This window comes from Caloenas nicobarica, chromosome 1 (genome assembly GCF_036013445.1).
Source record: "Caloenas nicobarica isolate bCalNic1 chromosome 1, bCalNic1.hap1, whole genome shotgun sequence".
Classification (NCBI taxonomy): domain Eukaryota; kingdom Metazoa; phylum Chordata; class Aves; order Columbiformes; family Columbidae; genus Caloenas; species Caloenas nicobarica.
Window position 1 is genome coordinate 25271752 of NC_088245.1, and position 15550 is coordinate 25287301.

At 39.5% G+C, this 15550-nt stretch overlaps 1 protein-coding gene across 1 annotated transcript in view; it reads right to left on the reverse strand.

The window, feature by feature from the left end:
* The window catches only part of PTPRZ1 (protein tyrosine phosphatase receptor type Z1), a 139437-nt gene that overhangs the window by 61558 nt on the left and 62329 nt on the right, over window positions 1-15550 (reverse strand). Inside the window, exons 3-4 of the mRNA XM_065628937.1 lie at window positions 3083-3262; window positions 1107-1258 (exon numbers count right to left, since the gene is read on the reverse strand). Coding sequence (XP_065485009.1) covers window positions 1107-1258; window positions 3083-3262 — 332 coding nt within the window. The remainder of the gene's footprint in view (window positions 1-1106; window positions 1259-3082; window positions 3263-15550) is intronic.

Genomic DNA, 15550 nt, shown 5'->3' on the forward strand with positions numbered 1-15550 from the left:
GGTAAAACATGAATAATAAGGCAGGATGCCCCTACTGCATCTGTCTTGCGGTCTCCGTAAAGTGGCATTGTTCATAAAAGTTTATCAGGTATTTTGTGCCCACATTTGACTGCTGTCGTGGGCACTGGGTTTGTGGCAGCCCTTCCTCTCTTTCTCTGGATGCAGCTGGGAATTCTCCAGTGCTGGGTCACCAACACGAATTGGGGAGTGTCATGCTCCTACCAGCTTTTCATCTGATGATGACAGAGGAGAATATTCTCTTTGATGCCTTGGCAGGACAGACAGAGCATGAGTGGGAATTTTTAAATGGCTAATGAGGTAAGGGAAACGACACTGCCCAGGGAAAGCTTCTGGCTCCCAGCTCTCCATGGGGTATAGGCCAAGCCTGGCGCTGTTGTTTCACTGACATAGAGACCGAAATGCTTGGAGTGAGAAGCAGCACGGCTGCCTGCCACGACTATGTCTTTCTGGCTGGAAAATGATAACAATGCCATGTTAAGAGTTTGGTCTGCAGAGCACCCTCGTGGATCTCAGCGAGAGCCGCTCCTCTCCTCCACCCCATCCCCACGCTGCCGCAAGCTGTTCTGCCAAGCCAGCCAGGGGTGCGCTGGCCTGGCTGCCCGTGAATGCCGTGGTCGCACCCAGGACCTGCTCTCACGTGGTGGCTCTTGGCACGCCGCTGCCAGCCCTCTGTCCAGCCCAGCGACGCTGGCCGCGCTTCGTCACGGTGAGGCCTGGCAGCTCCCATGGGCTCGTAGCAAAGCCCCAGCTTTGAAAAGTCCAGCGACTGCTGTGGAATATGATGGGCCCAACTCGCAGGAGCTTAACTCTTAGTGGGAGCTTGAGCTTTGCCAGGTTAGCAGGACTGACTCCTAATGTGACCTTAGAAGACGTGTGCGAAAATGTGCAGTTTAGACACTCTCAACATGCCACAGAATAGTGCCTTACGTTGCCCTTATCAAATGCATCATTTAAATACTATTAATTTGGATTTAAGTGAATGTTATATTTGCAAATAGACTTTAATCAAATGATTCAAAAAAGTATTTAGTAAACAGTACTACTTTTTGCAGAATGACAAATCGTCAAAATATTCTGTACTTTACCTCAAGAGGAAATTTTCGTCCTTCTAAGCTATGTTCTGATCCATCTGATGACACGTTGCATTTTCCCCAGTGAAAAGTGATCTTGCTTGCCTTGAAAATGGTGTCTAAGCCACCTCCACTTACATAATAATCATTTGTCAGGTTAATTTCCACTGAACAAAGAGAGAGAAAGAGGGGGAAAAAAGGATTCGCAATATAAAAGCCAGCCAAGGTATCTACGAATCTCATATTTCAGTAATAGGTGCTAAAAGATAAATAAGATATGCTTATTTCCCTGTATTTCATAAGAGATTTGACAGGAAATTGGTTATTTAAACAAATTAATAAGTGTAATTCACTATTAGCATGGAGAAAAATGTTTCATTTCATGCTGCAATTCATAAAATAGTCATCTAGTGAAGTGCACTATTATATTGGTGTCAAATTGTCTGAAACCAGCCACAGAACTAAAGCTCAGAAAACTGCCTTAGCCACCAACCTGACTGTCTAAAAAAAGAAATTCCTGAAATACATATCTTCCTGAAAGCACCTGTGTTTTTAACAAAAAGGAAAATACCCCCTCCACCATTATTATCATATTTCTAGATACAAATCATGAGGCAACACACAAAAAGAAAATTTTAGTCAGTTCCTGGGAGGACTGTCCTGTCTGTGAGACCCCTCAGCTGTGGAGCAGTCTCCCGTGGGAGAAGGTGATGACAGGTCTTCAGCTGGACACAGCTGTACCCAAACTGTAGATGGGACTGAGCACTTGTCTTCTGGAGGGAATGAGACGGGTGGAATAGACCAAAGCCCCACATTTGGCTTTCCCACCTCCAGTGATTGTGAATTGTTTGACCTCTTGCTAAAACAAACACTAATGGAGTTCAGTTTCATTACATTCCTCTCCTCAAGACCTTGAAGACAATTTTAACCACAGAGCTCAGCAGTTCCTTTTATAATATCTAAATTGCTGTAGATGAGGAAATGCTCAATTCACTTTTATGGACTTTAAAGAATGTTTCCTTAGGGATTTCTTGAAAAGACAAATGTACTATTTATCGGCTGGTAGGGCAAGAGGGCAGTAAGTGATTTGTGGACTAGTGTATAGGAAGTACATGATGGGGCAAGAGCAGAAGTTAGAAACAATGACATTACAATAAAATAAAATGAAGTAAAATCAAATCAAATTAAAAATAACATAACATAACATATAACATAACATAACATTTGCTGGTCTAGGGCTTCCACTGGAACTGGTAGAAGCTCAAAGACAGCTGTTAAAAGATTCCTTCCTCCATACCTATGCCTGAAACAAGAAACCGTACTTCCAACAAGAAGCTTTTAGTTCCTGCTATCCTGGATTTATACAGCAAAGTGGTTGCAAAAAAGATTTGTCTGACAATGTAAATGTCACCATAAGCTTCTTTTATAGCTGGGAGAAATAGGCACTTGTAGGCATAAATCTCTTCTTTCTCAAATACATTTCTAAGATAGGTAAGACAAATTGGACCATAAAAGCACCTATTTCTTTCCTTTAACTGTAAGAAGAAGTCTAAGTGCGTCATTCAGACACAAGTGTCTACATTATAGATGACTATGTGTAGGTGAGATGAATCCCATCCTCAGTTTTTTGAAACCACAACTCACCCATGAAGTGCTTCCAGAAGAGTAGGTAACTTATTCATACTTTTAGAAAATCATTTTTGTATACTTGTTACAGATTCTAGATATGAAGTAATAATTATAATTATTTCGTAGCAAATGCTAAATTACTGTTTAGCTTCAATGAATGCTCATGGTGGTTTGATACAAATGATGAGATTGCTTCAGCTCTATGTGTCTATGTGTTATATTTATTTACTGGATAAATTTAGAATGCAGAAGCTAAGGAAAAGTGAAATGAAAATGTTTCATTTAAAGTCCTTGGTTGATTGTCCATCCTATATCACTTTTATAACCTCATTTAACTCCAAACGTGAAATCTGACTTTTTACCTGTTTTGCCAGTGTTGCGAATGAAAGTATCTTCCAAAGTTTCCTTTTCCCATCCATGAAATTTAAGTTTCTTCAGATTCACATTTACTTGAGTAAGATCTTCATCTATATTAATAGGAGATTGTTTGGCACCATTGCAAGCTGAATATTTCTTTCCCCAGTTCTTTTGGTTCAAAGTTCCTAGAAATCAAAACATTTGGGGTAAATACATTTAAAACCTAAACTGGCATCCATATATTTTTAATGTGGGAAAGTTAAAACACGGTTTGCAATCTGTGACCAGAGTATTTGCCTTTCTTTTAGGCCTCATCTGTAGCAATACTCAGCATGCCTAAGAAAACGTTGCACACCTACCATTGCATCCTACCTTCAACAGTCAACACTTTTTTGACCATTTTAGACATTATACACACATGCTTACGAAACTTGAGAAAAAGCAGAAAATAACAAAAAACCTCTCACAGACAATGTACAGAAATAATAAATAAAATGGGGAAGAAAAAAATGCTTTCAGGTGAAAGAAACTGGCATACAAAACACTTGGAAATTACTGCAAAACCCTCCTTTCCAAATAACTCATACAAATGCCATTAATGTTCCTTCTGCCCAATGAAGTCAGCCATCCAATAAGGTTTTTAAATAAATATAAGCAATAAGATCTTCAAAAAAATCCTTACACAGAGGGGAAAAAGATAAAGTGGTTCCACCCTGAAAAAGGAAGCAGGTCAGCGATGCTCTGGCTGGAGGGCCCGGGAAGGACCATCCAGGACACTCCGGCCACCTCATTTGTGGCCACCGGTGAGGGCAGGCAGGAGGTCCTGTGCTGCTGCCAGGCACCTTGGAACACAGGGGTTCACACGGCATTTCACTGTGGCCAGCTCAGACACAGACAACACGAACACAGACAGCACATCCTTCACCAAAGCCTTGCTTATTTTCCAAAAAAAAAATGCTCAAGTACTCGACAGAACAGTGTGAGTGGTTAGCAGCTGCCCTGAGAATCTTGTTTGTATAATATAGTAATATAAATAATAAAATATGTTGTGTACGTTTATGTGTTTGCATACATATAAATATTTTTTCCTGATAGGGAATTCTGGTAACACTTCAAAGGGCTAATTAAAACCAAGAGTTGACTTCACAGACCTAAGAAAATATAATTGCTTCAGTTAGCTTCCCACTTATTGGTAGTCAAGAGCTAACACTAGTGCATCCAATACACACATTTGAATTCTATTAGATGTGCTGAAATGAGCCAGTGCTCATTTACAGGCATCTATGCTGCATCCAAGTCTGTCAGTGGAAGATTTGCTATGTTGTACCCCAGGCAAGGACAGCCCTCATATTGCACTCAGAAAACTCAGAGCGGGGAGAAGAGATGCAGCTGGCCCTGTAACCATGACAACAGGCAGTAATACAAGATGCTCACCTGGACAGCCAGCTGCCTAGGAACACACCTGAGCTAAATTACTCAACAAGTATCAAGTCGAGCAAGTTACCAATATCACCTCACCACATCAGAATTGCTGCAGGTCAGATGATACATAAACCCATTTACTTCTTGTAAACAGCAACAGAAGAAACTGTTAAGCACAACAGCCACGCAAACCAAAATGCGTTTTGAGTCTGAATATCTCGCAGGTGGGGATTAGAGCCCTGTACCAGGCAAGAAGTGGACCCTTGGGCATCTCCACAGGGTAAGCTTCCAGCTCCTCAAGTCATGTTTGTCCTGGACATTACCTGTGAGTTATAATTTATCACCTGGGCAAATAATGCAATATCCTTATTTCTAATGCACTTTTCATAAGAAAAGAATGACTAATATTTCACCTGCTCTCTCAACAGCTTTCCTTAAGAAATTCTTAGCCCAAGTCAACCAACACTTGGAGATGAATCTGCTCAGGTCCTCTATAGTGAATTTTCTAAAGAATATTGACGGCTTTTAAAACCAAGAAAGAAAATTTTATTTAAATATAACTATAATAACTAACTTTTTAAACAGAAAAGCCTCCAAACAGGGTCAGACAGTACAGAAATAACAATCCACAGCCTGCCCTGTGCATCCTTGCAGACAGGCTCTTGTTTCCAGGTCTGCCTTCAGGCAGCTCAGTGATTTTTATTTTTTTTTTTCCAAGCTGCAGCAAACTCTTTAGAGCCCTCCCCGGCTCTTTGAAAGTCTCTGCCAGTTTGGGCTGGGCTGGCTGCCCACATTAGGCAGCGCTCCCTGCTTTGTGCTCTGTTTCTTTTGCTCCTTCCTTTTGCCGCAGCCCATGACCTTCCCAGGCTCCTGCTGTTGCCCCAAGGCAGTAGAAATCTCCTTTCTCTCTTCCCTGACGTACCCAGTCCCATTGCTCACCTGCAGTCTCTCCTTCAGAACATCGTCACGAACCTTTTTCCACATGCATTTCACTTATTCTGCTCTTCCCACCACTAGCATCAGAACAAACTGAAAGTCACAACCTTTTCTCTCTCCCACCACTGTACTTTGGGGCACTTTCTTCCATGCTTCTATTGATGAATGCCATTATCCCATTTTTGCATCTTCCCTTTAAATTCCCTACTGTCCACTCTCGTGTTCAATTAAAACAAATACATTACTATTAGAGAAACTGTAATCTCCTTCCAGCTTTCATAGTTTCATATTTTGTGGTTTTGTTTTGTAGAATGTAAACTCTTTGACTTGGTAGTTGTTATCTGTGTCTCAGTATGTAATATAACAAATGCCTAGCATGAAGCTAATGGTAACAATGGTAATCTTAGCTCATCCCAGAATACAGTGTTGTGCCAACGCGGTAATCTGTCACAATGTCCCAAGCCAGGGCAGGCAGAGTTATGTGGGACGCTGGTGTGGGCAGCACGGTGATGTTGTGCCCCAACTGAGGAAGCTTTTTCTTTCATTCTGGGTGTGAACTTTTTGCAAGTATTGCTAGAAAGAAATGAAGGAAATTAGAAGGCTTGGTGAGATGGTGAACATTATTTCCTGTCCCACAGAAAGGCCTCAAACCTATGAGAGGAGCTTGCTAAAAATATTTCATAATGTTCTGCCTTTTTTTTTCTGTGTAGAAAAAAGGTAATTCAGGCAAGCGAGTGATTATAACAAAAAGAGTCTCCTTTCAAAATGAACTTTCTTGTTTACCCCTTACTGAAGTCTTACAGCATCTATGAATCTTTATGTCCCAAAGACAGTTTTAGAACAGTGATTTTCATGTAATCGCATATTGCCATACACTCACCAACAGTCATGGTAAAAAGCTGATCTATGTATATTATGTATGAAAAAGATGCAAATACTGTTTCAACTACTCTCCGGTCGACAAAAAGAAAATTATTTATCCTATCTGTGTGAATGCTAGCTTGAAATCAAGCAAGGATAAATGAAAAGTATTTCATGGTTGCAGAGGACAAGAGAAGACTTTCAGCTACAAAAAATTAACTGCATGCTCCAAATCAATGCTTCTGCTGGCAAATCTGAATAGGTATTTGACAACATTTTATCAGTTTTCTTCTTTGTGGTCCAGCTGCTGGTGTAGCTGAAAAAGCTACATGAGCAAAGGACACCACTATTGCTTAGAACTGCAGAAGTACAAGTGATCTCAGCACTGAGGAACACAGGCAACGTGGAAGCACTTTTCTTAGGTAAAAACGATATTGAGCTCAGTAACAAGGAACAAGATCTGTGTATGTCTTGTATGTCAAGAAGAAAATCACATTTGATTAACTACCGAGAAGTTGTAGGATTGATCAAAATCCATGGAATGAAAAGTATGGCAAGCTCTGGTCTGAGACAGGAACACAGGGAATTCCAGGGGGAGCTGGAGTTCAGTCATGATGATCCAAATGATATTTGAGCAGCAAAATACATGTTTATGCACAAATGCTGCAAATCTTGGAGCAGGCAATGGTTGTGTCTGTATTACCAAGTAGTGCAGACCAACACAAGTGGGTTTATAGAGCAGAACAGTTGGGGTTGAGGACCAGATGTCCATATCATATATCTTTCAAAAGGTTTTTACCTCAGCCTAGCTCTGTCTGGTCCCATGGGGTGAACGCCCATAGGCTGCTGAAGTGCATGAGGTACATTCCCGCAGCACATCTCCTATTCTGTATCAGATGAAATGAACCCATGTCATACACAGTGAGACAACTCTACCTTTAAAAATAAGCTGGGCAACTGGGAAGCAGCCAAGACATTTGCTTCAGAAGTCCACTCCCAATTTGAACTAAAGCGTTAACGTAAATGCATCCAGTGTAGGCAGCAGGTGGTGAAACTGGTGCAGTTTACATGACTTGCAGAAAGCCAAAGTAAAATCAAAAGAACCAAATGTTTTTAAACAAGAGCAGATTGTTTTACTGTAGGTCTTATAATGGAAATCATAAATCAAAGCCGTGCCAGCCATTTTGAAAGATATTGTTGAAACTGAGCTTCGAAGATGAATTCCCCCAAACTGTGCTTCGGAAATCTGAGGAGAATAAAAATGTGCACAATATATCTCGAAGAGTGCACAGAGGAAGCAATGTTTGTCAAAGCTGTCAGCTCTGAAGAAGGAACTGACAATTTGCAATGAATGAAAATGAGCCTGAACACAGCAGATTACAAGTTAATGGAAGACTGCCTATACCATAACCTTTGCCACTCTTGCCCGGGGCAGAATGTCCAAATAAAATATTCCTACCCTTTCCCTCCAGGAAATGTTCAAACCTAACTCTGCTCCCCATCCTTAGCCCCACTGATCCCATCCCTGCAACGAGTGTCCAATTCTCATTTCGTACTTTACTTCTATCTGCTGCTGTCTGTGGAACATCTGGCCCACAAAATGCTACTGTACTTCTGCCTTTGGTAAAGATACCTGAAAGAAAGCAGAAGAGTGAGCAGAGCTGCAGAGAAGCTGTGGAGCTGAGCGGGCTGTGGTCCTCCCAGAACCTTGCCAGGAGAGCGTTTTGCCAGGGTGCTCACACACCTCTAATGCGCGTGTCTGCTGGGCTGGAAACCTTCATCCTGCTGCCTACTACCATGTATCTGTACTGGCTGAATCTAACATATAATTTATGAAAAATGGAAGATATAATTTTAAATCAGTGGAAAGTTACCTTTATACAGAAATAACTTAAAATGTAAACCTCAAATTCAATGAATGGGATTCTGAATACATGAAGCGAATACTCTGCATTTCTTCATATTGAATATGGATGTAGTCTCTGGAGAAATACAATCTTAAAAATAACGCTTTGGGCTTTATGGGATTAATAATGATGTCAGAAAATTGCATTAGTGAGCAGATATGTTTTATTTGGAAAGTTCTACTTCACAGCACTTCACTTCAGTAACTGTTGTTTTGCCATCACAGAGTTTACATTCTTAGCTTTTATTAGGATCATGTTTCTCATGAAGGGGCATACTCCTGGCATGTGCCCCCTCAGGAACTATAAGAAGCTCTAGTTTTAACGACAGTTACAGAAATAGAAATGCTTTAAATATTGGTGAAGAAGCCACACTCCCTTTAGAAGTGTAAGCTTTGAAACACAGGGAGTTTAACATCGCCACTGTTAGATTTCTCCTGTTACATAGAAATAGGGATACAGCGTAAAACCATTTAGTTTTAGACTCTAACCAGTTACAGAGTATAAAAACTGCTTCTCAAACTGGCAACAATGAGTTGTACAGAAACAATCACAGGTTGGATTCAGATTTTCCATTACTCCTACTTCATTTATTATTTCATGATTGAAATTCATGTGAATGCCAGGGTTTATGTTATATTAATAGCTGAAAGACAGCAGAAAATAGAGATGGATTCTTTACTGCTACTTAATTTCTTCCTCTCCATTTTTCATCAGCTTTTGCTTTCACAATGATATCATTACTTTTATAAATATAGATTGGACGCACACAGGAGATGAAGGATAACCCCACTGTGTGGACTGTTAATAATAGATTTGCTGTATCAAAAATGTTATTGACTTACCACTTTGAAGTGTTAGTTGATTTCACGGTTGTTGTTGGTTTTTTTTAGAGCAAACAAATTTTGTCTAAGATACGAGAAATCAGAAATAAGGCCATGGAAAGATATGGGTACTTATACTGGGACAAAGTTTAAATTTAGATGTCCAATCAATACTGCTCGGAACACCAAACTGTCTGTAGAGCTATTATTTTCTTTCCTCTTTATTTCTGCTTCACTATTTAGATATTGCATCAAAACTGAACAAACAGAGGAGACAGAGATAGCAAACCTCAGGATGCTTCATACCATTAATAGCTACAGCATTTAGCTTATTACCAAAAGTTGCACAATGCAGTCTCTAGTCCTCCAAGGCAGAAGAATGATTTCAATTCACATCGGGATGAGTGCACTACTGGCCCAAAGAGAGATGTACTGTCAATACTCATCTTGTGACTGTTACCACAGCCCATATTACAAAGGCCATGACATGACACACTGCATTCTAGGGAAACATTCTGATCATCAAAAAAATGGAAGATTCAAGTTTTACATATTACTGAGTAAAAGACAACATTTCTGCTTCATCTTGATCTTCATTGTAACTTTTTGGTTTTTTTGTTGTTTTGTTTTGTTTTTTCCATCCAAAAGCCTGAATTAACCACACAGCCTGTTCATAATCAATCTCATAAAGTTATAAAAAAATTCAGATCAGAAAGCCCAGACTTTAACAGATGAAATTACTTGTCAGGACAGAGTCACAACTTCAGAGAAGGAGTTTTGGCTTCCAGGTTTGGGCTTAGACCATTATTATCCTCATCTCAGTGACTTAATTGCTTGTGGGTTTTCCGAGACTGCATTGCTTGCCAGTGTCTAAGTCAAGTGTTCAAAAATGAAATTATACTCGTTATGTTGAAGAGAGTCAGCCCACAGTGTAACTGAATGGCTACTTCAAAAAACTGTAATAGCATTTAAACCCTCAAAGCTCAACATTAATAAAGTAACTGGCAGGAGCCAAATACATTTATCCCACGGATTTTTTTTTGGCACAGGTACAGTGATGGAGAAATGAACGCAATACATTTTCTTACTGTAGGGCGTAATATTTCAAGTAAAGCAAACAGAATCAACAAAAAATGCCAGTTGCTTTGTAACTATATGCATTCAGGCAAGCAAAAACATCTAATCTATTATTTTGTTTAGTGCCTTATTTGTCATTTTTGTATCTAAGTATCAGCATACCTGCATTGTATTCTGTGTATCGTGTGCATGTGCACACAAAAAAGACAATATATACTGTATAAACACAGACAAATATGGACTTTTCCTGAGAAGAATATCCTAAAAGATAGCATGGCACTAACCTGTCTTCAGTTGAACTTTGGTTTGTTCATCTTGTCTGTTCCTCATCTAAAATGTATCAGACCACTTACCCCTTATTAAAATCTAACTTAGAAGATGAGTCAGGAAAATTCTGATGAAACATTTTGTTATCTTCAGAGTATCATATCTTTCTTTTATCTTTTATTTATTTATTTGAACATAAACTTTATGCTTCCTTTACTTCTATGGTCACTGAGACATTGCTCAACAAAATAACCAAAAAGCAACTGAGTGAGAAAAGTGTGTTTTGTTTTGTTTTTTCACTTTATTCCCACAAAACCAACAAAAAACTCCAACCAACCCCCCTGCAAAAAAAAACCCCACACCAAACCAAACCAACCCAAACAAAAACAAACAAAAAACCCCCCCAAAACAAAAAAACCAAGCATATAAGTGCTGCTAGAGAATTGTGCAGCAATATATAGTGAAAACTGGCCATGTCACTTTTCATAATTAATGCAGTGTTAAGATCTAAGCTATATTTTTCAAGTCAGTATTCAGGAAGTAAATTGGGTAGAATGCCAAATGTCTAGTAGAATAGAAACACATTCTTCGTCCTGCTTTTATTTCATTTTTGACAATATGTGAAGATCTCCCTAATTGGAAGCCCCGAATACTTCTAAACCTTGCTCCATGGAATTCAGGTTGTAGCAATTATTTCCTTTACCTTCAGTAATAATGAAGATCATGAAACTGAATACAACACTGCTGAGTGACGAAGATCATTCCAAGATGACAAATAACCAGAGCTGCAAGCAGAACTGGGATACATGGTGCTGATTCACCTTTCGGCTAAGAAATGGGCAATGCCTTTTGGCCAGCGCTGAGGAACGTGGCCCATGACTTCATTTCACACACCCTGAAGTTGCACTTTTTTCATGCTGGATATCATCGAATTCGCTGTCCATTTTGTGTCATGGCAATGTCAAAGGCCTGTTTGGTCTTTCACAAGAAGAGGACTCCCTACATGTTTTTGAGCTGTTTGGCATACGGTTTGCAAGGAAGGACAAATAAAACAGGACAATCGCAGGTTTTGCCCTCTGTAGCCACCCTGACTTGCAAAATAAAAGCAACAGCTTTCCAGCATGGTGCAGCACCATCACAGTTCAGCTGTACACCCTGGAAGCAAAGCTGACTCCCGAGTTTACAGCTACTGCACAGAGAACAAGTGGGTGTGTATTGTCTTTCTGTTGGTGAACATGTGCATAAATGAAGCTTATGGAGGTATCTCCCTCTGCCCCATATCATGCAAGTACCATTCTATTAGAAATGTAATGGCTGCATATGACAAAAATTGTGTATCCTCAAAGCTTGCACCAATTTTAAACAGACCAAAAATGCACTTTAAAGGACCAGCAGCTGGAGCAAAGTAAAAGGAAGCAATAATTCACTTCAAGTGCAGCATTTAGCATCTGTTTGATGAGTGATAGTTGATGTAGTCCCAGGAGATAAGCACAATGAAACCCATCTTCAGCAGCAAGAAACCTCATTTTTGCCAGAGTACAGATCACCATCTAAGTCTAACGAATCGCACTATGAAGGTCTTCACTTTTCACTCCTCATTACTACACGGCAAGCTCTGCTGTATTTTAGAAACTATCTTGGGTGGCAGAACCAGGCATTCAGTACAGAAACAAAATGCAATTGTATTTTCCTTCTTCTCAGTTTCTCAACTGATCAACAGATCTAACAATATTGGCTTTTACTGAGAAAATCAATATGATTTCCTTTCCTCTCCTGTTGTGGTATGATGACTTCCCTCCTTCTCTCACTCCACTTCCTCACTCCACTTCCCCCTTCCCTCCCTCCCTCTTGGACCATTAACTGCTAATGAGTTGAGTACTACTAGGGCACTTTTTCCTGTTACCAAACACAGGCATTACGGTGTTTCTGTTACCTAGGAAAACAACTTTTGTCCGTACTGGCCTATCTAAAAGAATAATACATCTCATAAAGGCTACAGTTCTAAGTTCTGATCTAAAGCCCGCTGAAGTATATAAATAAATTACAAGTAGGTTCTCTAGGCTTTGAATCAGATCAGCTCTGCATACATAAAAACCACTACTAAACAACACTAGTGGAAGCTTAGGTGCAAAAATTCCATAAATAACCATGAAAAAAAGTTGGCATTTACCCCTGAATAGCAAAAAGGCATTGTTTCAACTGTAAAGAGTAACATAAAGATCCTGAAAAGCAAGGAATAGCCAGAAATAAACCAAAGCAAGACCACTATAAGGATAAAAGACTACTGGATTACATCACTGCCCAGTCAGTCCCAGCAACTGCCAGCTGATAAACCACCCTAATGTCCAAAAGGAGATAGAAGTCATTATTTTTTTTGCTCCCCAGGTTCTCATTTTTACAGAGCTTCAATTTTTATAAAATGAAGCTCCTACGTATCTCCAGAAGAACATACTACCATAGGAAAGTGGGATTTCTTTTCAGCATCTTTTAGCAGGATTTGGTATCACACTTCTGTGGGAATTTCAATACGTATTATGTGTGCATAATGGTAAGGATAAGAGGAGGTGATGGGCAGGAATTTGTTTTATAGTATTATATTGAGCTATATGGATTTCTTACACAGAGCTATAGCTGTACGTGTTCTTATCTACACAATTTTTTATAATATTTTATTTTTTACTTTAGAAAGCCAATTATAGTTCATAAAATGGCTCTTTGGCAAGGACTTTTCTGCAACAGCAAAAACTTTAATTCTCTTTCCCTTCCCCCCCTCAATAAAAGAAAATCCTTCAATAAATGTTAAAAACCAACCCTCTCCTAACATTCCACCAATCTTCCTGCACTAATGGTATTACTTTATCTGGACTAAGCACAATTTCTGTGTCACCGTTATGTTTCCATTTTTTCCCCAGACTTTATGACAGATACTTTCAGAACAGCCATAGCAATGTCAGTGGATGTATATGACACTTCCTCTGATAATATTGCATGCTAAATTTAAATAATACTATTATGCGCTTATTCTTTGAGACTATCATATCCTCAAAAACTCTTTACCAACTCTTCCACTGAGCGAGGTTTCACCCAGTTTTGACGTGATAACAGCATTATAGAAATTACACAGACCACATTTCTTCCAAGTATTTCTTCCACAAACATGTTACGTGAATCTCTTTTTTTTTCCTTTGCAGATCTGTAAGAAGGCCTAACCAGTTTTTAAAATCTTCCAGTATTAAGAACTTTCAAAGTCATTTTCAATGATGAGTAGTTATTCTCAAGAATGCATAGCTAAAAGCTACTGAGCAGTAGGTGTAATGCACCTCAGATGGGGAACTCGCTGTCCATTAATAGCATTTACCTTCACAGCTTTTCCATTCTATCCTACAGTGGAAATAGAAAGGAGGACGGAAGCAGCATTAACTGCTACAGAGGCACACACTTAATTCAAGCATCTCTGGGCAATTTTGGTCTCAGATCTATCTCAGTCGGCCAGTAAGTTCTTGTTCCTCTCTGAGTCTTGTAGTGAATGTCTTGCTACTGCTAGGAGCACTGCTTTTTATTTAATATTTTCTGAAACTAAGAATTAATTCATTGCACTGCTTGTATTGAGAAACAAATTGGAACTGTCACCTAACCTACTCCCTCTGAGCCGAAAGTTCATAGTGGGGATTCCAGTTTTCATATCAATACTGTTTTAAATTCACTAAAATCTTTAATGGTTTAGTACTTCATTTTTTTTTTCTTTTTATCTATGGCTAATACACAGAATAATCAACTTCCATGAAGATTTGTGTAATCATTTTTTCTTTTTCTTTTCTCTGTGGAGAAAAAAAAATTCTTTCATTTTTATGCCTAGGAAGGTATAAGAGGATCACAAGAGCATGTTACTTTCTTCACATTGTTACCCAGGGATCAAATGCATAGAGTACTTTTTTACCAGCTGAAAATATAGTCTTTATTTCTTTTTACTAAGTAAAGCACTCAAGGAGGAAGAGACCTAGCATACTTTCTCTCACTTGGATAAATTAAATGCATTTTTCTTGGTTCATTTATCTATTTTAAGCAGGAAGCTACTATGGCAGGAGCAAGAGGAACACGTGGTATTCCTGACACACTATCGTCATCTAACCATGAAACCTCTCCCCAGAGGAGCAGAGAGTTACGCTGTCATTCACATAAAGGAAATTAGCCAGTCCTCAGAGGGGTTTGGAAGCACACAAGTGACTTCAGTACCAAGTAATCCCAAGTATTCGAGAATACCAACATGTCAGGATTTGTGGAGGGCTTCTGTACAAGTAGATTAAATTTTAGTGAAATTTTATCTACTGCTCCTTCTCCCTTTTCCCTCATGGTAGAAGGAATCGATTTTATGAACAGGAAAAAAATTATGCTACCCTAAACATGTTATTTTGAGTGTAAATGTTATTTTGTTATGTTATTTTGAAAAATGCACTGACAATTACTGAATTACTCCAGAGTAAAAGTTGTTTAACAAGAATCATCTCTGTTCAGTCTGCAAGGAACTGGACAGTCATAACTAAAAAAAAAAACAGGTCTGCAAGCTGTTAGGACACAATCTCTCCCATACATTCCTATTGTGCAGCTAATTGAAATGTAGTTAATCAAGCTCAAGAAACCAAGCCACTTTAGAGTTCATATGTTCCCAAATTTTCACTAAAAGCTCCCTAAGTACTCTATCATTGCCTGTGCCCTGAGGCACTGTCAGTTTGACTAAACTGAGCAACCAAAATCAAAGCCCATTTTGGATTCACAAACCAGTCATCCCTTACCACCATCTTCCAAAGCACTGACCAAGCTGGCATGTGCCTGGTGACCCTCCCACTGTGCAGCCAACAGCACCATGATGAAAGCAAAACCTTGCAGCTGTGCCTCCTGCCACTGCAGCCCTCAGTACAGGAAAGACATGGACCTGCTGGAGAGGGTCCAGAGGAGGTCACCAAAGTGATCAGTGGGATGGAACATGTCTCCTGTGAGGACAGGCTGAGAGAGTCGGGATTGTGCAGCCTGGAGAAGAGAAGGCTCCAGGGAGACCTTATTGTGGCCTTTCAGTACTTAGAAGGGGCCTATAAGAAAGACGGGGACAGACTTTTTAGCAGGGCCTGTTGTGATAGCACAAGGGGTAATGGTTTTGAGCTAAAGGAGGCTAGACATGAGGAAGAAA